Source organism: Mustela nivalis (genome assembly GCF_964662115.1).
Source record: "Mustela nivalis genome assembly, chromosome: 7".
NCBI lineage: Eukaryota > Metazoa > Chordata > Mammalia > Carnivora > Mustelidae > Mustela > Mustela nivalis.
In genome coordinates, this window is record NC_139026.1 from 3,012,138 (window position 1) to 3,033,702 (window position 21,565).

General features: G+C 60.8%; 1 protein-coding gene across 1 annotated transcript in view; it reads left to right on the forward strand.

Moving 5' to 3' along the window:
• Positions 1-21,565, forward strand: part of CELSR1 (cadherin EGF LAG seven-pass G-type receptor 1) — a 131,718-nt gene that overhangs the window by 38,563 nt on the left and 71,590 nt on the right. The window contains exon 2 of the mRNA XM_082739607.1: positions 12,692-13,330. Within this exon, the coding sequence (XP_082595733.1) occupies positions 12,692-13,330 (639 nt within the window). The remainder of the gene's footprint in view (positions 1-12,691; positions 13,331-21,565) is intronic.

Sequence of the window (21,565 nt, forward strand, 5' to 3'; positions counted from 1 at the left end):
TTTACTATAGCCTCTCAGGGCTATTTGCATTTCAAAAGAGGTGCCAGTAAAATTCTTCTGGAAGGGACTTCAGGGCCCCAGAGCAGGGAGACATTCGGGGATACAGAGCGTGGCCCGTCTAGTCCCTGTCAGATGCTGTGCAGTCTCTTAAGGATGGTGAAGCCCACGGCGGGCAGCAGCTACCCTAGGCTGGGCAGGACGGGTGGGGGGCCCCGTGCCCTGCAGGGGCTGAGCTGCTGGTGGAGGGAGAGCCGTGTACATTCCAGCTCCCCTGGCCAGCTCCCCGCCACCTCAGCAAGCCCGCCAGCACTTCTGTTTCTCTTCCCCCTTTCCCCGGACTCTGGACTGAAGGGCCTCAGAGGCTCTTTCCCACAGGTGCATTAGAGCTGGGCCGGGTCTGGAGCCCACAGGTGTGTCAGAGCTGGGCCGGGTCTGGAGCCCGCAGGTGTGTCAGAGCTGGGCCGGGTCTGGAGCCCGCAGGTGTGTCAGAGCTGGGCCGGGTCTGGAGCCCGCAGGTGTGTCAGAGCTGGGCCGGGTCTGGAGCCCGCAGGTGTGTCAGAGCTGGGCCGGGTCTGGAGCCCGCAGGTGTGTCAGAGCTGGGCCGGGTCTGGAGCCCGCAGGTGTGTCAGAGCTGGGCCGGGTCTGGAGCCCGCAGGGGCATCAGAGCTGGGCCGGGGTGTGGGAGCCCGGGGAGTTCTGACCTCTGTCTGGCTCTGGGCTCCCTGTGCTCATTGTCCTTACCTGGAAGCAGAGGAAGGAGCGTCTGATGCTGTCGGTCTCACTTGCCTTTGTTGCTGCACATTTGCTCTTGAATAGGTACAAATTATTGGTATTAGACATCCTTACAGCTCCCTCTCCTCATTAAGCCTCCGCAGTTAATAATTATTTTCTCTCTGTAAAGGGTTGGTGTGAAGCAGCGGGTAGACACGGGCAGGCTGCCAGGCCGCCTCCCTGTGCCACGGCAGGAGGACTGTAACCTGCATCCCCATCACTGAAGGCCGTGGGCCCCGGGCGCACCCCTGAGCCTCTCTGGGCCCCACGTCTCTCACCTCCGGGGGGTGGGATCCACCCGTGCGTGGCTCTGGCAGCCCTCACAGATCTCTGGGAGCAGGAGACCCCATCACCCTGGTTTTTCTGGAGAGGAAACTGAGGCACCGGGAGATTTGGGAGCCTGCCCAAGGTCACCGGGGTGAGTGGCAGAACAGGGTTGTCTCAATGGTGTGTCTGTGAGGGCCAGGCAGATGCGTGGGGCCCTTCCTGACCAGCTTTTTGTGACCCAGGTGTCACACAGCGGCGCTCTGCCCTCCTCCGCTGGTTGACGCCGTCCCAAGCCCACCTGAGCTCCAGAGGAAAGGAACCCAGGTCTCACCTGTCGCTGGATGGTCCTCACAGCACCTGTGGTCATTTTTTTAAACCACCACGCTCTTGAAGCCATCGAGCCCCAGACAGGGACAACTTCATGTCCTTCCTAAGTGTCCTGTCTCTGGGAACAGTGTCCCCGTTCAAGCCGGAAACCCTTCTGCCTCGTTCCTTTGCGTGAAATCCTCCACCCTCCCCACTGCCATCTAAAGAATTTTTCTCGTTTGGGAAGAGTTCGGACATGACGTGGAAGTGGGATAAAATGTGTGCGTATGTGGTATAAAGGACAGCAGCGAATGCGTGTTCTGTTTTTGCGGGTTCTGTGGCTATGTGCGGCCATATACACACCATATTCAGGATTTGAAATCCCAGAACCCTCTGATCCCACGGGTTTCGGATAAAGGGTTCTGGACCTGTCCCATTCTGTTCTGGCCATTTCCCACCAGCAGGGAACAAGCCGTCCGTCTTTGCTTGTCCTTGTCATCACCTGTTGGTGCCTGGTGGCTTCTTAATTTTTGCCAATCTGGTGGGTATAAGATTGTACTTCACTGTGGTTTCAGTTTGCTTTTCTCAGATTACTACTACTACATTGATCATCTTTTTTTTTATTATTATTATTTTTTACCTATTTCAGGGTCAGATATGCTCCAGTTTGTGGCTTGTCTCTTTGTTCATTTTTATAATGAGGTTCTTGGCAAAGTGCTTGTATTTACTGTCAAAATTACACATTTTCCTTTTAGGTTAGTGTTTTATAGGTCTTAAGAAATCTTTACCGACCTCAAGATCATACATGTAATTTTGCAGGATCTCTTCTGAAATTGGTTTTACCTTCCCATTTAAGTTTTTAACTCCCTGGGATTTAGTTCTGCGTTCGGTGTGAGGTAGGGATACAACTTCATCTTGTTCTCCATATAAATGAGCGATGGTCTCCGGACCCTTTATGGGGTAGTTCCACGCTCCCCACTGTCCGTCCACTTGTCAGGTTTTCATGTGCATGTGGGTCTCTCCTGGGCTCTCTGCTGTCCACAGGTCTGTTGGTTTGCTCCGTGCTATACTCTGGCTCCTGTAGATGAAGACGGTCCTGCCTCTCGTAGACCTTGTCCCCTCCCTTCTTCACGAGTGCCCTGGCTGTTCCTGGCCTGCCCATCTTCCGTGTAGATTCGTCTGGGAAGGACCCTGTGGGGCTTCTGGTGGGAATGGCCTTGCATCGGCAGATCAATTTCAGGAGCTACCTTTCCTACCGTGGCTCCCCATATCCATCTTTGTCCGTAGTTCTTTATCTGTGTCAACAATCCTTTGCATCTGTCTGTTCTTATTTATAAAGGGCTTTTGTGTCCTTTATTAGATTCATTTTTTTTTTTTCATAAAAAGAGTTTAGTTATTTATTGTAGAGAGAGGGAGGGAGCGAGCACGTACAGGCACATGCGCATGAGTGGGGCAGGGCAGGACAGAGGGAGAGAGAGACTCTCAGGCAGACTCCACACTCCGCAGGGACCCCGGTGCTCCATCCTATGAACTGAGGTCACGACCTGAGCTGAAATCAAGAGTCGGACGCGTCACCGACTGAGCCACCCTGGCACCCGTGTTACTAGATTTATCCTTAAGTGTGTTGTATTTTGGTGCTATTATAAAAGATAAATTAAAAATTGCATCTTACGAGACTGGCGTAAGGAAGTGCGTGTGATTTCTGTGCGCCGCTCCTCTCTCCAGCGGCCGTGCTGAGTGCCCCTGTGCCTTCGGACAGGTTGTAGAGCCTTCGGGGTTTTCTAGGTGGACAGTCATATTTGTGAATAATGATGTTGTGTCTTCCTCTTTTCCATTCATTCGTTCATTCGTCATATCATTCATTCTTTCCCCCGTGCTGGCCTTGGCCTCCGGTCCAGTCTGGGATGGAGTGCTGATGGGGAGCACCGCGGCGGAGAGCGGAGTTGGCTGTTGGGTTTTCGTGGACGCCCTTCATTGGCTTAAGGAAGTCTCTTCTGTTTGTCAAGAGTCTTTATTTCAGAGGGTTGCAGAATTTTATTGAAGCTTTTCCTCTACTCATTGGGGTGCACATGTGTTCTCTAACAAAGGTGGTCTGCCATGGCACCCTTTTTCCGGTGCTGAATTCCCGAGATCAGCCCAGTTTGGTCTGGAAAGTTCTCCTTGTCTCATATATTGTTATGTTTGCTTGACTGTTTCCTTTCTCAAGGAGGCGCTGCATCGTGTGCAGGAGAGACTTGGCGGTCATTCTTCTCCCTCACGCGCTCCTTGTCTGATGTTTGGCGTCAAGGCTGCAGCAACCTTACAGAACATGGTCGTAGTGTTCTGTTCCCATTGTCACAAATGGCTGTGGACTTGGCAGCTTGAGACAAACCCAGATTTGTTCTCCTGCAGTTTAGGAGTTGAAGGTCCTTCGTGGACCTGCCTGGGGTGGAGCTGAGGTGCGGCAGGGCTGTGCTCCTTCTCAAAGCCCCGGGAGAGCCAGTTTGCAGGCACCGGAGTTCCTGGGCTCATGGCGGCCTCCTCCCTCTTCACACCATGGGGCGTCTCCCTGAGTCCGCTCTGTCCACAGCTCCTTCCTCTTGCCCACCCCCTCTCTCCTTGTGAGGGCCCGGGGATTGCACTGGGTGCACCTGGCAAGTCCGAGCTGCCCCCTATTTAAGGTCTTTCGTTGACCAGCGACCTTAACCTTCGCCATGTAGCCTAGCATTCTGACAGGTTCCGGGCTTTCGGACCAAGCCCCTTGCATAGGAGGCATGATTGTGGCTGCCATACGTCGCCTTGGTAAGATTTATGAAAGTGCCGAGGGACAGCAAGAAGTGCCCTGCCCACCTGCTCCTTGGGGCCACCACCAGGGTCCACGTCTCCTGCCCACAGGCCACCTTGTCTCCTGCTTCCTTCGAGCCCCTGGAAGATTGTGGGCAGTCGGTGGTCAGAGGTTGTTTCTCCCCCAAGACAAGGCACCTGGCTGGGGAGCGTGAGGCCTCTAGAGCCAGGCCCAGGTTGCGGTTTCCCACCACCCTGGGCAGCTGCGATGGGCTTCCTGCTCCGGAGGGGCTGCAGGGCTCAGGGCTTGGGGCACCTTAAACTTGGTCACCCGTGGCTCCCAGGGACAGTCCGAATTTCAGAGGCACTGCTGGTGACATTCCCCAGTGTGTTGGGCAGCTAGAAACTTGCATTATTAAACGATGCTAAGAGAGCATTCTTCAACTAATACGCGCAGGGTTGTGTGTGCGCAGCTCCAGCCAGGGGAGGAGCAGAGGAGGAGGAAGGGCACGTGTGGATTCTCACCCGGTTACCTCCTGCAGGGAGGCCGAGGGCCACCGGTCTCTCTGACCGTCCGGGTGGCTGGAGGAGGAGCTTGAGCTGGGGTCTCCCTGGCTGGGTGGTGGATGCGACAGAGCCTGGGACGCTCCGGACTATCCTTCCCAAGTCTGTGGGCCGGTGTGGGCCGGTGGTCTGTGCGGGTCCCTGGGCTCCGTGACCAGCAGGCTGGGCTGCACTGGTGGGTTTGTTAGTAATCTTGTCTTTAAGGTTCTCTTGGGCTGACGGCCGCTTCCTGACGTGTCCAGGGCTGGAGAATATGGGGGGGCCCCCGTGCGGGTGTCGGGAGCCACATTGTCTCGCTGGAGGGTGTCGTTGGAGAGCAGGGAAGGCTTCCTGGCTCTTGGAGATCGTTTTGGTTCATGGGGCCCCTGCATCGCTGCTTCTGTCCTGGGCCCAAAACCACTTGTTTCAGGCCCGGGTGAGCACCACACATCCCAGCCAGGGGTTCAGTGCGGCTGGACTTCTAGATCCTGTCCAGCGGACATTCTTACAGATCGTGTGGTTGGTCTTTGGCACGAAGCAGGGACAACAAGTGTTTCCTGGGGAAACTCTCCACGTGATTCCGATGAAGCCCGAGGCATCTCACCACCGCTGTGGACCCCCCCCACCCCGTGAGGCTCCTCTCGCCATCCTGGGTTAGCTCGGTCCCGGCAGTAACCCAGCGCTTCCATGGCAGAGGGCTCCGTCCAGCCGCCGGGCCTGCAGCGGCCGCCCCGCTCCTCCAGGTCCGCACGGTCCTTTGCTCGTCCCCGACTCTCCACGGCGTGGCTCTAGGGAACCGTTCTTAAAATGCCTTTTAAAATATCTTTTCCCCTTCGGATGACATCACGCCGTATGAAGCAGATTTTTATGACACTGAACTCCTTTTTCCTTTTGTTTTCCACGGAGGTGAAACCGGCACAGCACGGAAGGGTCCGTTTCGGAGCGCTCTGCCCGCCGTGCGCGCAGGTGCCCTCCCTCGCCCCGGTCCGAGTGTCCCGTCGGCCCAGAGGAGGCCCGCGCCCGCCAGCACGCGCTGCGCTCCCTTGGCGACCCCGCGTTCCGCGTCTGCTACCGTGGACCCGCCTGTTCGGGACGTTCCACATAAACCCGTCATACAACACGTGGCCTTTTCCACCTTTTCCACTGTGTTGGAGGCGCAGCCGTCGGTAGCCTGGATCTGCTCTCGTGCCCGTTGGGGCCGAACAGTGTCGCAGGGCAGGGATGGCCCACACTGGGCTTCCCCGCTCCTCTGCTGACGGACGCTTGGTTCCGCTTTTTGGCTCTTGGACTCTCACTGTGACTCGTGTGCCGGTTTTTTTTGTTTTTTAAGATTTCATTTATTTATTTCAGTGGGAGTGAGCACGAGCGGGAGAGGGGCAGAGGGGGAGGGGAAGCAGGCTCCCTGCTGAGCAGGGGCCCGACGTGGGACTCGATCCCAGGACCCTGAGATCATGAGCTGAGCCGAAGGAAGAGGTCCAACCGACTGAGCCACCCAGGCGCCCCTCGTGTGCAGGTTTCCTGTGTAGATTTACGTTTTCGAGTCTTTTGAATTCTGCCAGGGAGTGGCATTCCAGGTCTTCTGTTAATTCTGTTTAACTCCTTGAGGCTCCAACCCTTAACTTGTAACTGGAAGTTCTTTATCTTGACAAGAACGTGTTTGCTCTGGGTCTCAGCGCTCTGCTTCTGTGGCCTGGGCTTCCCCGGGGAGTCTGTTACGATTTCGTCTTCCAGAGGGTTCCGTCAGCACAGACTTGGTGAGGGAGGTCAGTGTTGGGGGGGGGGTGGTGAGCAGGGAGTGGTCGGCCGGTTGTGGGCCCACAGATGGGCTGGGCCGAAGGAGGGGCCGGGGAAGGGGTGTAGGTGGGGGGCCCGAGGTCACTTCAGGTGAAGGAAGAGTGGGCTGGGGGGCGCCCGTGGTTAGCGGGGACGGTGCACGCTGTGACCGGAGGCTGGGCTTGGAGCCCTGCAGGAGTGTGGCTGCCCCCAAGGTGGGGGTCCAGTGATGAGCACCGGTGGCTGTGGGGGAGGCCTGGGGGTGCTGGCAGGGCAGGGGCTGTGAAGACCTGCCTCCAGCATTTGGAGGGAAGGGTCTAAGGGTGGATTTATAGGGTGAGGAGGACTAGGATTGCAGAGGAGAAACCCAGGGGGTGGGCTTCCCCGGGGGGTCATGAGGGGCCCTCTCTCTCTGTTGTTAGGCCAAGGCCGCAGGCACATGGGGAGGGAGGAGGGGCCGCTGGCTCTGCCCTCTTTGACCTCGGCCCCTGGCACCAGGCAGAGGTGCGTCGGCCCCTTCAGTGCCTTGCAGGGTCACTGCTAGGTAAACCCCGGGGCGTGTTGGGAGCACGCGTGAGCGGCGTCCAGGTGTTGGTGGACGCTTGAGGGCCCCTCCCCCATGGACAGAGCAGGGCGCAGATCTTCCCTGGCGGAGTGCCCGTGTGTCTGACTCTGACGTTTGCCTCACTGTCCGCCATCACGTGTGTCACCCTGTTCCCATGAAGGGAGCCCACGCCCAGAGATGCAGGTTCTGGGTTTGGCTTTTGCTGCTACAAGAAGAAACCAGATGCCGTCCCTGTGGTCTGCCCTCAGTCTGGCCTCAGAGAAACAGCAACCGCCTCCCGCCCCGCCCCGAGAGAGGAACTGAAATCCATTTCAGACCCAACCCCCCCCCCAGCAGGCCCTCCCTACCTGTGGTGAGGCTGTGGGCCGGGACAGGATGAGGGACAGGCCAGCAGCCTTTGTCTCAAACCGGCTAGACGGCAAACGGCGCCCTGGGGATTCAGCCACTGCCGGCATCCCGGGCTGTGCCTTTCAGGCCTGGCAGGGCGTTGCCAGACCCTGGGGTGCACTGGGGTGAGGTGGCAGAGACGCATGGCAAGTGGCCTTGCCCCCTCCTGGCACCGGCTTGGTCTTTAGCTGGCCGTCCCCGAGTCCCCAGGCGATCAGAAACTGCTGTCTCCTCCCTGTGGGCTTGGCAGACCCTCCTAGGTCAGGTCGACAGCCCTCTGGGCCCTTCACCCCCCGTCCGTCAGACTGGAACCCATTCTGGGTGGGCCTGCCGCCTGCTGCCCAGTGGCCTCGGCTGGGCTTGTCGGTCAGCCCCTCCGTCCCTCAGGGTCCTCATCTGTGGAGGGCCAGCAGGGGTGTCCCTCGCAGTCCGTGACAAAGGTGGAAGTGATGGTGCTGGGGAGGACGTTGGCCGGAGCCTGTGCTCGGCCACACCGTGAGAATCTGGATCTGTCTCTGTGGTGAGCACAGGCCTTGACCCATGTGCCTCCGGACCCCTGCCTCCCCCCACACCCTGCATTTCCATCTGTCCCGGGTTGACTAGCAGGCCCTCAAGTTCATGTTCACCTGGAACCGGGTTATTTGGAGACAGGGTCTGTACAGATGTGATCACAGTAAAGCTTTGGGATGAGCTCCTCCTGCATTGGAGTGGGCCCCGACCCGACGACTGTGTCCTTTTAAGAGGGGAATTTGGACACAGACACACACGGGGAGGAGGCCCCCAGATGGCCAGGAAGAGACTGGAGAGAGGTACCCGCAAGCTAAGGGTTGCCAGCAGCTGCCTGCCCCGGGGAGAGAGCCGTGGGACAGATTCTCCGTCAGAGCTCCAGGTGGAACCACCCTGGGACGCCTGATCTCAGACTTCGGGCCTCCAGGCCAAGAGGATGAACGCCGGCGAAGCCGCCCAGGCTGTGTGCTTTGTGCCCAGGCTGTGTGCTTTGTTAGGGCCGCCCCAGGACACTGACACGCCCTCTTGCCCATGATGGGCCAGGCCTTGCCTCTGTTTTGCTGCCTTTTTTTTCAAAGACTATATTTATTTATTTTGAGAGAGAGAGAGAGAGTGAGCACACATGAGGGGGAGGAGCAGAGGGAGAGGGAGAAGCAGACTCCCCGCTGAGCACGGAGCCTGGTGTGGGACTCGACCCCAGGACCCGAGGATCATGAACCAAGCTGAAGACAGATGCTTAACTGACTGAGCTGCCCAGGTGCCCTCTTCTTTGTTTTTTGTGCCGAGAAGGTGTTTCCTCTCCAACCGAGTGATGACCACCATTCCTCCAGGGCACCCACCTTCCTGCCGCCTTCTGGGGTCGCATTGGCACCACGCCTTACCAATGTGGCTCTGTCCCCTGTGGGCTCCCGGCTCCTTGGAGGCTGCAGTGGGACCTCTCCCTGCAGTGCCCCAGGGGTGGGCCCCCCACCAGGGACAAGGTCGTAGGATGGCCTCTGTGAAGACCCACGGAGCAAACCTTCACTCGTAGTATCTGTGGCTCTGCGGGAAGCACCTGCTGGTGGATGTCCCGCCACCGTGGTGGGACTGTTCTGTCTCTCTCCTCCTGTGACCTGGGGACAACGAGGTGACTCACCTTGCTGAAGAAAGCAGTGGGAATCGCACTGGCCTGATTTGGGGCACCTCCAAGCTGGTTTGTGGCCCTTGCTTGTGGGCAGAGCCCCAGGGGAGCTCCGTGTCTCCTAGAATGAAAATGGGCTCTTCAGGGATAAACACTGGATGAAATAAAATGGTGCAGGAAGGTCTAGAGGGGAAAGTAAAAGTCACCTAAATAGCAGCAAAGTGACAGCACTCCTCCGAACTGTCAAGGTCAGCAAAGCAAGGGCCATCTGGGAAGCTGTCCCAGCAGGGCAGAGCTAAGAGGACGCGACAGCTGTCGTGTGAGGTCCTCGAAGGGGTCCTGGACCAGGACAAGGGCAGCAGGGAAAACTAGGGAGCTAACGTGATTCTGTCCATAATAGGGGGAACACGGCGCTGAGTATGTGGAAGCTCTGTACTGTCTCGCGATGCTTCTGTAAAACGGACACTGTGCTCAGGTGAACGCGTATCGAAGACAAACAGGGACGCGAGCAGGACCCGTCACCCTCGCAGGTGTTGACTTACTTGCCCATAGCTCTAGGGCTCTGCACAAACACATGTTCTTGTCTGTGGGAAGAAGCAGCTCACTCTTCCCCTAGCACCACATCGTCAGATCTGCCTCACTGTCACCCTCTGTTGTGGTGGGGACACATAGCGCCCCATGTTGGGGACGGCCGCAGTGTTTCCGTGGCCCCTGAGGATGGGCAGTCGGGCGTGTGCCTGTGGAGGCCCAGAGATCCCGCCCGAGTGATCCAGGTTCAAAGCGAAGCCATCATCTCTACAAGACCTGGGGTGTCCGGGATGATCGCGGGTCTGAAGGAGGTTGACGGTCAGAGTCCTAGCAAGAGGGGTGTTCTGTTTTCTTGCGCGTCCGACCTGAGTTAATGTGTCGGTGCTTTGTCCCCGAGTGGAGCGGTCTGTCCCTGGAACGCAGCTCCCTGCTCCCAGGCGTTCCTCCATGCAGTGCCCTCCCGGCAGCCTGCAGGACGGTGGTTGAGATGACAAGGGTGTTTCCTAACAGCTGGCATTGGGAAGCAGGCACACACTACCCTGTATCCTGTATTATTATCGTGGGCAGAAGGAAAGAAAGACAGACATCACCCAAAAATTAGCTTACGTGGCACACTGAGACCCAGATCTGTGTGTGTGATGTCCGTCTTGGGGTTAAAGAGAGGCCGGTGCAAACCCTCGTTTTTCCCTGCCCCTCCCTCCTCGCGTGCCCCCTCCCACGAAGGTTTATCTGGCCACTTCGGAGTGCCAGCAGCTGGTACAGCAGGAATGAGACCTGAAGGTTCTCAGTCCTCGTGGGCTCCCGGGGAGACACGTACACACAGTCCGGTCGGGCCCCTCCTGAGCAGGAGAGTGGGGGTGTGGCAGAGTGTGGATGGGGGAACATGGGGAGCCCCTGTGACGGGGCCCAGATGACTGAGGGAGTACCCACCAGCCGGCAAGGAGGTCGGCACGCTGGGCAGAAGAGAAGGTGTGCAAAAGCCCTGGGGCAGTGAGGGGCGCCTGGGTGGCTCAGTGGGTTAAAGCCTCTGCCTTCGGCTCAGGTCATGAAATTGAGCCCCACATCGGGCTCTTTGCTCAGCGGGGAGCCTGCTTCCTCCTCTCTCCCTGCCTGTCTCCCTGCCTATTTGTGATCTATGTCTGTGAAATAAATAAATAAATAAACAAACAAACAAATAAATAAATATATCCTTTTAATGAAAAAAGGCCCTGGGGCCCTGGAGATCACATAGGACCCCCCCAGATGCAGTACGAAGTGTGGGTTTTATTCTGGAAGCCACTGGGGGCCCCGGGGCCTGGTGGGATGAGGTGGGCGTTTTGGGATGCCTGTGCGAGGACCATGGTGGGAGGAAACCGAGGCAGCTCCAGGTCAGCCCACATTCCTGGGAGGGGCACGGCTTGTGTGGGGGGAGGGTAGGAAAGGACCGTGTCCTGCCACAACGTGCTTCTTGCCTTAATTTACTTCTCCTGACTGTGGCGGCCCCAGGCCCTTTGAATGTGAGCTCCCAACTCCGCTCTGTTGCGGCTCTGAAGAGGTTGTCGGCGGAGTGTGCCCTTCCCTTGCGGGCTCTCCACACCAAGGTGACACCAGGCCTGCTTCCACTTTCTAAATTCGGCCCTGCTGGGTTTTCGTGAGGACGAGCTGGACCAGTGGCGGAGCGCCCCATGCCCGTGCTCCCGAGCCGGGCTGCTGTCAGTGGGGCGCACACGGGGCCCCCTCCAGCTGTGAAGTGGGGGATGCCGGTTTTCTCTGCATCTGAGGATGTCGGGTCTGCCGTGGCCATCAGACGGGGTATCCGGAAATACTGCGACTCGGGGGCACTTATGTTTTTCTTGTTGTTGGGACAAGTTTGGTGACTCAGGTCCCTCCCGAAGGGGCGTGTGGTGCTCCAGTGGCCGAGAGAAACATTCCCAGTGTCCACAAGCTTCGGTGCGTCCGTCCCAGGTGATCTGGGGCTTTGTGGGGACTGTGCTAGGGCCACAGGGACAAGGTGGCCCCCGGGTTTCGCCGTGTGACTTACCTTCTCAGTCATCCTGGTTTTCCAGAAACAAGTGGGGAAGGGTCCCTGCGTGGCTCCTGTGCTCTGGGGAAGCACCCCAAGGCTGCGAGTTACGAGAGGGTAGGAGGGGTCCCCCCAGGGCTCACTGGCCTACACAGATGTCTCTGTGCCCCATGGAGCTGGCGGTGCACTCGTGAGGGGCACCGGCTGGAGCACGTTGAGGGAGCAGACGGGAGGATTGGGCACAGCTGCAGGGCCGGAGAAACCAAGCCGAGCCAGAAGGGTGCGAACCTGCCAGGTTTTTCTCAGGGACCCGTAGCACATTGGGGGGGAGGCCTGGGAGGCAGGTGAAGGCCCCCTGGGCGTGGCGGCTGCGCCTGTCTGGGTGCTGGGGAAGCTAATGGTACCAGCCTAGAGCTACGCTGGGAGAGCCCCCGTGGCCGGCCCTCGGACAGCTCCGCTGAGGCTGGGCTCAGAACCGAGGCTGTGCTCAACAGCGTAACCGGATGTTGCACCCTCTCTCCTCACAGCCCTACCTACCTCGACGCGGGGGTCGCTTACCTCTGTCGGCGCAGGTGCACTTCGTCTCGTGTGTGTCTTTCTAAAGCAGCATTTGCTGAGCGTCTCCTCCGTGCGGGGCTCGTAGGGAAGCATAGAGTAGAGCCAAGGGAAGACGCGCCGTCTGCGTGGTGCAGACCAGGGTTGACCTGGACAGCGCCCTCCTGGACACTGTGGGGTCTGAGCTGGGCGGGGCTGGGTGGGATCAGAGTGGGGTCTTTCTTCTAGTGTCTGGAACAGCTACAGAGGTGGCAGATGGGGCTCAGTGTCCCCATGGGTCTGGAGCAAAGCGTATGAGGTGGGGGGCTCGGGCGGCATGGGGCTGGGTTGTGGGTGGTCCTGGGATGTCCTGCTGAGCGGTTGGGGGGCCATGGGGTTCCTTTGAGCAAGACAGACTCAGTGGGACTGTGCTTTGGGAAGCCGGGTATGGAGGGAGAACGGGGGCTGGGAGCAGGGGTCAAGGTGGAGGTCACTGGCGGGGCGGGACGTGGGGCTTGGGGAGGCTCGGGCTCGCCTCTGCCACACTGAGTGCATCCGAGGCTGTTTCCAGGTGGGAATGGAGGGGCCCAGGACTTCGAGTGACCCCGACCCCCTGTGTCCACAGATGGCGTCCACAGCGTGGCCGCGCTCTGCACCCTACGGGTCACCATCATCACGGACGACATGCTGACCAACAGCATCACCGTCCGCCTGGAGAACATGTCGCAGGAGAAGTTCCTCTCCCCGCTGCTGTCCCTGTTCGTGGAAGGCGTGGCCACGGTGCTGTCCACCACCAAGGACGACGTCTTCGTCTTCAACATCCAGAACGACACGGACGTCAGCGCCAACATCCTGAACGTGACCTTCTCGGCCTTGCTCCCCGGCGGCGTCCGCGACAAGTTCTTCCCGTCGGAGGACCTGCAGGAGCAGATCTACCTGAATCGGACGCTGCTGACGGCCGTGTCTGCCCAGCGTGTGCTGCCCTTCGACGACAACATCTGCCTGCGCGAGCCCTGCGAGAACTACATGAAGTGCGTGTCGGTGCTCAAGTTCGACAGCTCGGCGCCCTTCATCAGCTCCACCACCGTGCTCTTCCGGCCCATCCACCCCATCACCGGGCTGCGCTGCCGCTGCCCGCCCGGCTTCACGGGCGACTACTGCGAGACAGAGATCGACCTCTGCTACTCCAGCCCCTGCGGCGCCCACGGCCGCTGCCACAGCCGCGAGGGCGGCTACACCTGCGAGTGTCTGGAGGACTTCACGGGTACGTGGGCTCCCGGGGAGGCGGGGGCGGCCTCGCCGTGATGCGGGGGGGGCGGCATCTCCTTCGTGACACGCAGGCAGGCGGCCGGTTTCCTGCCAAATGCCCCGAGGTTGCTGTGGACCCCGCGTGATTGGACTCACCCTCTTTTTTTTTTTTTATTAAGATTTTATTTATTTGTCAGAAAGAGAGAGAGCATGAGCAGGGGGGAGGTAGAGCGTAAGGCAGGCGTCCCGCTGAGCAGGGAGCCCGATGGGGGTTCGAGCCCAGGATCCTGAGAGCATGGCCTGAGCCGAAGGCGGACGCTTAATGGACTGAGCCCCCCAGGCGCCCCCGGAGTCACCCTCTTGGTGAGGAAGATGATAGCGTGAGGGCCACCTAAAAACCCGCACCCGTGACGTGGCATGCGCTGCTCTAAGTGGCTTCAAACCGGAAGGGCTTGATTCCGGCTTTCAGGTTAATTGGTCCTTGTGCCTACTGTCCCCGGGGGAGCCGGGAATCCTTTGGGTCTGGAGAGACGGGGCTCGTTGTTCACGCCCTGTTGTCCCCGTGGAGATGACTCATCTTCACCTTGAAGGGGCTCCTGCCTGGAGACGTCCTGGCCAGGTGCAAGGATGCACCTGCCTCTGCTCCAGGGGCAGCTGACGATTATTTCTGGGAACACGGAGGCCGAGCAGTACAGAAATGCACGACCTTGCCTTGGCCTTCCATCGCAGGTCACGTAAGATTTTGGCCCGTTTGAGAGAGACATTTCCAGGGGCCCCGCGGTGAGCAGCCTGGCGTTCGGGAAGGCTGTCTGGGATCCCGTGGGACCTCACGCGTGCCGGCGGGGGCGTCGTGATTCCCGTGCGGACCGTGGCCTCGGCTGTGCTGTTCGGAATCCACAGCCGAGACGTCGTCGTCGGCTTGTGTGGGACAGGACACAGTTCTCGGGCTTAGAGCAGGGATGTAGGGTATTAGCGGCTGTTTATGAAGCAGGGAGAGAGAGTGGGGTGGGGGGCACGGAGCGAGACGGCGGCTGTTCACGCGCTCTGCATCGGAAGAGGAGGGAGGGGGCTGTTGGCAGCCAGGGGAGATGGGGTGCACGCCCCGGCTTGCTGGGTCTGAGCCCCGGACTGGCCGCAATCCAGCGGTGCGGCGAGAAAGGCACCTGATTGGCGGCCCCGTGTCCTTTCCTCCCCCGCCCGTCTGTCTGTCCCGCTGGGAACCAGAGGTGTCTCCCCCACTGTCTCCCTGAGTTGTAGCCCTGAACTCCTGGCTATGCCGGGGCGTGGTGTTGAGCGGGGAAGGAAGGCTAAGGAGACCCCTGGGCCCCTGCTTCCTGGACGATGTAGCTGGGGCTCTGGTCGTGCTGCGAGGCCAGGACCGAGCTCCCGTCTCCCTGGCTCCTCCCTGCCCCGAGCTGCCGTGGGAGCTCCGTGGAGCTTCGCCGCGTGGTGGTGGCAGGTGCCCGCCTCTCCTTCCCTGTTCACTGCAGTGAGCCGGCCTCTCGGCCTCTTATGCGGTGGCTGACAGGCAGCGGCTGGTGATGCGGCAGCCCCCCCCCCCCCCCCCCCCCGTGAGCTGCTGTCCCCTGTCCCCTCCCCTGCACGTGGCCTCGGCCGGGAGAGTGCTTCCTCCTGTGACTCCTGCTTCTGATGGAGAAGCTGTGGCCCCAGATGCTGGGGTGCTCTGGGGATGCAGCTGGTGTACAGTTACTCCCTTGCTCCGTGAGTATTAACTGAGCGCCTACTGCTCGCCTACCCAGTGCCCACATCAGACTTGCCCCTGCCCAGCTGGGTGCGCCACCCATGGTTGTCTGTGCAGCTGGCCCTCTTTGGGGTCGAGACAGGTGGCGATGGGGACCAGGAAGGGGACAGCCCCTCAGGCAGCCTCCACACGCTGGCGGAGGCCTCGGGTGGGGTCTGGTTGGTCCCAGAGACCAACTTCACCTTGGGGGCCACAGCAGGCCTGGGTTCCAGAGGTCCTGGATGTAAGCGTGGGGCTTTGTCTGGGCTGGGAAAACCGAACCTGTGGACCCTTGATTCCCTCCTAAGAGGGCTCGAGCCGCTGGGTGGACGGGACGTTTTCATCACGGGAGTCATTGCTAGAGAAATAATGACCGCGAATGGCCCAGTGTGTCATCGCCAGGAGACCCGCGGAGTGCCGCGAGGGGCAGGGGCGTCATTTGAGTGTCTCTGGCCCTAAGGTCATCACATGTGTTTCCCTCGGAGATGAGACAGGCTCAGCCGGATTGCTTTTCCTCGGTCCCCTTCCTCGGGGCCTCCCGGGCTCCCTTTGAAGCCCTCCTTCTCTTGCGGGCGGTAATTGCGCTCATTTGCTGGTGCTGAAGGCACGCCTGTCGTCGCCAGGGTTTTGTTACCTGCTCCCTGGTAAGCCGAGCCCCGGCCGCGGCGGGGAAGCTGGACTCGGCCCAAGGCCCCCGGAAGACCCCGGCTTCCTGTGTGCCGCCGTCGGACAGGAGATGGGCTGCACGAAAGAGGGTGTCTGTTAATCTCAGGCAAGGCTCCTGAGTCTGGGCAGAATATCCCTGGCGGCTCTCCTGCGGGTTTCTTAAATCCGTGCTGGGCTCAGAGCCCCAGGGACGGGAGCACCGTCGTTGCAGGGGAGCCCGGCCCCGCTCGTGGAGGAGCAGACAGGACGGCGGACCATGTTGTGCACGCCTTCTCCTGGGTTCCTCCTGAGCCCTGCAGATGTCGCCCAACGAGCTGTCCCCTGCCCTGTGAAGGTTCTGGAAGGTTTCCCGACATCCTCGGTGCCGTGTTTATGGGTCAGTGGCTCTGCTGTCATCTTGGGTAGAGATTCCCTTATTTCTGTGCCTCTCAGGGCAGTGGTAACTTGCTGCTAACGGTCCTGAGCCTTCCGTGTGCTGTGCTGTTCTAGATGATTCCACATTTGGTATACCCGAGTCCCCACGTTGGCAACAGGCCCTGTTTGTTAGTGGGGTGACTCAGGTGCAGAACGGAACAGTGTCTAGTGGTTCTAACCGGGGGGATTCTGCCCCCAGGGACATTTGGTGCTACCCGAGGACATTTTTCTTTTTTTTTTATTTTTTATTTTTTATTTATTTATTTGACAGAGAGATTACAAGTAGGCAGAGAGGCAGGCAGAGAGAGAGAGGAGGAAGCACGCTCCCTGCTGAGCAGAGAGCCCGATGCGGGACTCGATCCCAGGACCCTGAGATCATGACCTGAGCCGAAGGCAGCGGCTTAACCCACTGAGCCACCCAGGCGCCCCACGAGGACATTTTTCTTTTAAGATTTTATTGGTTGATTTGAGAGAGAGTGAGAGAGAGAAAGCGTGAGCATGGAGGGCAGAGGGAGAGGGAGAATCCCAAGAAGACCCCGCACTGAGCGTGGAGCCCGACACAGGGTTCGGTCCCACCACCCTGCTCATGGTCTGAGCTGAAATCTGGAGAATGCTCAGTGCAGTTCGCCACCCAGGTGCCCCCCCAGGGCATGTCTGGGGCAGGCGGGAGAACGCCCGGTGTGCTGCCCAGCGTCGCAGAGCACCCAGGACGGCCCCGCACAGAGCCATCCCGCTGGCCAGTGTGTGCTGGGGCAGGGGAGCCCACCGCTGCCGGCGGCACGGGGACCCAGGATGCCAGCCCAGCGCTCTGCTTCTGGGCTCTGGCTCGTCCACCCTCTGGACTCGGGGGTGGCACGGCCGGGCTGTGACCTGGCCCTTCTGGCAGGTGTGTCCCAGCTTCTTGTAGGAGGTGCCTCCCATGTGCAGTGCACGGAGGGTGCAGCGTGCAGCACGATGACGGGCGCAGGGAGGGCAGTGGCGCTGAGCAGGCCAGCCACCCGGAGAGGCCGCCTGCCCGCTGCCCGTGGGGTCGGCAGGATGCTCTTCCTTCCCAGAGACACTGGGCCTGATTAAACCAGGGCCTGACTCCGAGTCCTGGTGTTGTGGTCTCTGTGTCTGTCCCTCCTCATTCCCTCCCCTGCTGACGCTCACCGACGGTGGCTGTGGCGGTGGCACGGACGGAGTGTAGGCTGGCCCTTGCCCCATGTCTCTGACAGCCCCATGAGGTGTGGGACCATCGTCATCCAGTTTTCAGAACACCAAGCGGAGGAGCTGGGTGGGGGGCCTGGGGAGCTCCGTCCTGAGCTCCTGTGCTGCCCAGGCCAGGCTCGCCCACCCCCTGCCCCTCCTCCCTGGGCTCACAGGACATAAACCCCTCGTGCCCCCCATGACTCATCAGCCAGCACAACCCGACAGTTGTGGCTCCATGTCCTGTCCCATCTCTCCAGCGCGCCTGGGAGACACTGCCCCTGGAGTGGGGGGGCCTCACCCTGCGTCTCCCGCCCCGCGAGCTGCTCTCTGCAGAGTGCCCCGGGAGGCCAGTGACAGGTGCGCTGGGTCACATCCGTGCTGCTTAAGCCTTCCCAGGGCCCTGCTGCTCTCATGCATAGTCGGTGGCCCAGGTCCGCCCTGTCTCCAGTGGCCCTTCACTGGCCTTCCGGAGACACGGCGGCTGTCGCTGAGGACCGGCGTGGGGAGCGCACCTTCCCCCATGTCTGTGCCCTCGTCGCGGCCCCGACCCCCCGTCTGCCTGCTGCCACCTGCTCCCTCCTCGGTGCCGGGCACACAGAACCTGCTTAATCGGTGCCTGCGCACAGGTGACGGGGTCTGGCCCGTTTGTCCGTGGAGGCCAGAGAAGACGTCCTAGGGGTTCTCCTGTATTGTGCTCAAAGCAGTGCCCTTGCTGCTTTTGTCACTGAGCTGGAGTGGACAGGAGAGTCCCTTCTCGGGGGTGGGGGGTCACCAAGGTGTTTATGACTCTGCCCTGCTGGTGGGACTCCTGGCCAAGCGCGTGTTCTTGCCGCACAGCCGTGGGCTGACGCTCGCTCCCGGGCTTCTCATGCAGGAGTGTCTTCTTGTGGAGCCCTGCCGGGTGGTTTATGGTCCCAGGTGAACGTCGGGCCTCAGGGTGCATTCCTGAGAAGGCGGCAACTTTGATATCTCGGGGGGCAGGGTGGGGTGGGGGCAGGGTCTTCTGTGGAGGGAGGCCTGGTGGTGGCCACACCCAGACGGGGACCATCGGGGTGCCCCTCCACTGTCGCCGTGGCCGAGTCTTGTGCTTACGGTCCTGGTGACATTAGACCCCGAGGCCGCCTGACTGGACTCACAGGGTGATTCGGCGAGTCCCAGAGACCAGCTCTGCCGTGCAGCGGGAGGCCTGTGGCCGTCCCCGGGCTTCGGCGTCCGGGCTGGGGACACGGCATGGTAGCGGGGGCTCTTCTGCTGACAGTTGGTCTGCTCTGGGGGTCAGTGGGTCAGTGGCCACTTAGGAGAGTCTCAGTGATGCTGGCTTTTTGTGCTAACCACTCCTGGGCGGAATGTCCCAGTTTTCCTGAGGGAGGGCCTTCTGGGGACCTGTCCTTGTGCCGGCACCCCCAGGGCCGGGGCCCAGACTGTCCCCTGTGCTGATCCCCTCGGGCTGGGGGCCCTATCCCCTGTGGGGAGCTGTCCAGGACCAGGGCATTCTGAGAAAGTTCAAGGCCAAAGAAACTGTTAGTATAAAAACCTAATGACCTTTTCTGCTAAGAAAAACATTTAAAATCAATTCTGGCCCCTCTTGGATTCGGTTGTTAGAAAAACGCACGTCACTCCAACCGCATGTTTTATCTTGAATTCTCTTGTCGGCGTCCAGACCCTGCGGTCATCACGTGACACATGAACGCGCGGCGGTCCCAGGACCCCGCGCCTCTGTGCCGGTGTCGGGGTGGGGGGCACCCACGCGGCGCAGGGTTGGGGGCTCGCCAGCGCCGGCCGCGGTCCCCGCGGTTAGAGGCCTCCCTCGGAGCCATCCGCGAGGCCGGTTTGGTGCTTAAACCGAGGGTTCCTGGTTATTCAGAGTGAGACTCGGCCTGGCCCGTCAGGAAACGCCTGAGCAGAACGGAGTTCGCCCTCGGGAAACCGTGCTTTTCGGGTGGCGGGCGCGCCGGGACCGCCTCTCCCGGCCTCTGGCTTTGGCTCTTTCTGCAGACCCCGGGGTGGCCGCTGGCCCGCTTTGGCCCGTTACCGCACAGCTGCGTGTCGCTGCCCTCCTGGGCGACTTTGCTCTCTTAGACTCGTGCACTGGGACCGCGGCGAGGGTAGATCGAACGGGAATCTCGTGTTCACGGAATCCGCAGTGCCCTCCGGTCCCGGCTGCGTGGCCGCGGGGGGCGAGGACGGTCGTCAGGCTGACCCCGCGCGCTCCGGTGGGCTCCTGTCAGCTCCCTGCAGGCGCCCACACGAAGGAGCCCTCGCCGGGGGACTGGACGCCACAGAAACCGGTCATCTCACAGGCCCGCAGGCCCCAGTCCGGGACCGAGCAGGGCCGCCGCAGCCCTCCGGAGGCTCGAGGGGAGGCTCTTTCCTGCCTCTGCACTTCCGGTGCCTCGGTGGCCCTCGGCGCTTGTCCCTGGTCCTGTCCCTGGCCCTCGCCCGGCGTGTGGGCTGGTCTGCATCCCAGTGGCCGCTTGAAGGACCGCGGTGCTGAGGCTGGGGTCCTCCCTCGTCTAGTGTCCGCTTGTTTTAACTTGATCGCGCCTGCAAGAGCCTGTTTCTGAATAAGGTCACGGCCGCAGGTGCCCGGGGGTTTCAGGAGTCGAGTGTGTGGTTTGGGGGCGGGGAACACCATTCCACAGGCTTCGGGCTGCTGGTGATCAGCCGTGATGCCCCCCCCCTTGCCAGCCTGCTAGTCGGGAGTCCGCTGAGGCCAGAGGACCCTCCTGGGCAGGTGCAGCCTCCTGCGGTTTGTTTCTCTCTTAGGGACCTCAGCCCGAGAGCCTCCCCGCCAGCCTCACGTGGCGGGCAGGTGAGCCGGCTGTGGGAACAGGCTGGCCAGGAGCGGAAGTGGAAACAGCATGTCCAACGTCCAGCGGTGAGCCACCGGCCCGGGGATGTGCCTCCTGCCTCCTGCCCAAAGCCCCCCCGTGCTGTCACGCTGCACCGTGGGAGGGGGACGTGGCTCTGGGCCCGCAGAGGCTGGGCTCACCCGGTCTCCCCTCAGCCGAGCTCCTGCAACAGCTACCTCAGGTCCACGAATGAGTGGGTTTAGTGGCTGTTCGCAGGTCTCTTCTCTTAGGGCTCCTCCGGGAGGCTGGGGGGAGGCTCTCCGTTTCCAGCGTCCGGCCTCAGCCTGAACTCCTCGGCTCCTTTCCCAGAGGGAGAAGGGGAGAGGGAGAGAAGCTGCCTCCTTGCTGAGCACGGAGCCCGACGCAGGGCACCATCTCACAACCCTGAGATCATGACGGGTCCTCGACCGACTGAGCCCCCCGGGCGCCCCAGGACACGGACATCTTGGGGTCTCGGTCAGTGTGTTGAGACACCCCTGCCCCCCCCAGCAGCACCTGGTCCCCACTCAGCCCTCAGCAGACATCTGTGGCAGGCATGGGTGAGCCAGGCCTTTGCCGTGGCACCCCGTGGGGGTCGGCTGCAGCCCCCCAACCCTGGTCTGGGCCCAGGGCCATCAGGAGATGCTGGAAAGTCTGGCTTGCGTCCCTGACCCGAGTTTGGCAACCCCAGACATCCCCAGGGAGAGTGGTTTCTGGTGGCATCCATTCCCCAGTGCCCACGGCTGAGACCTTTCCCCGGGGTGGACAGACGCCCGGTGCTCTGCTGTGCCCCCCGCGGGGCTGGACGGTCAGGAAGGCAGGGCTCACCCGGAGCTGCCGGCCACAGCTGGAGGGGGGGAGGGTGTGTTAACCAGGGCTCTTGGACTCTTCTGCTGACTCCAAGCCACGAGTCAAGGAAATGGGTTCTTTCTGGACATCGATCTGTCCCGCCTCCCCAGCACCCCGTGGGAAGTGGAATTTGAACTGTGTAGGGGCTGAGCGGCTGTGTGTGGAGGACGGAGGTTTCCATCAGCATTCCAGCTGAGTTTGGACACGTTGGCTGTTTGAAAACTGGCTCGGTTTCCCTACAAACCGATAACGTAGGGGGGGAGCCCCCTTCCCAGCCTCGAGGCGCACAGGGGCCAGCTCTCCCTTCCACTGCCAGGTTCTGCCCGTGGCCGGGGTATCCTGCCCCACCCTCGGCCCTCCCCCCCTCACCACTCTGCCTGGGCGGGGCCCTGCCTCTGTCCCCCTGGGGGCAGGGCCCCACCCGTCCCCACCTGCACGGCCTCTCTTGAGGAGACCTCCTGCACCCAGCCTCCCTCCCACCGTCGGATGTCTCTGTGTCATTAGGACTAAATCATAGTCCTGTGTTGACGATGTCATCTTGGAGATATCGCCGATGGAC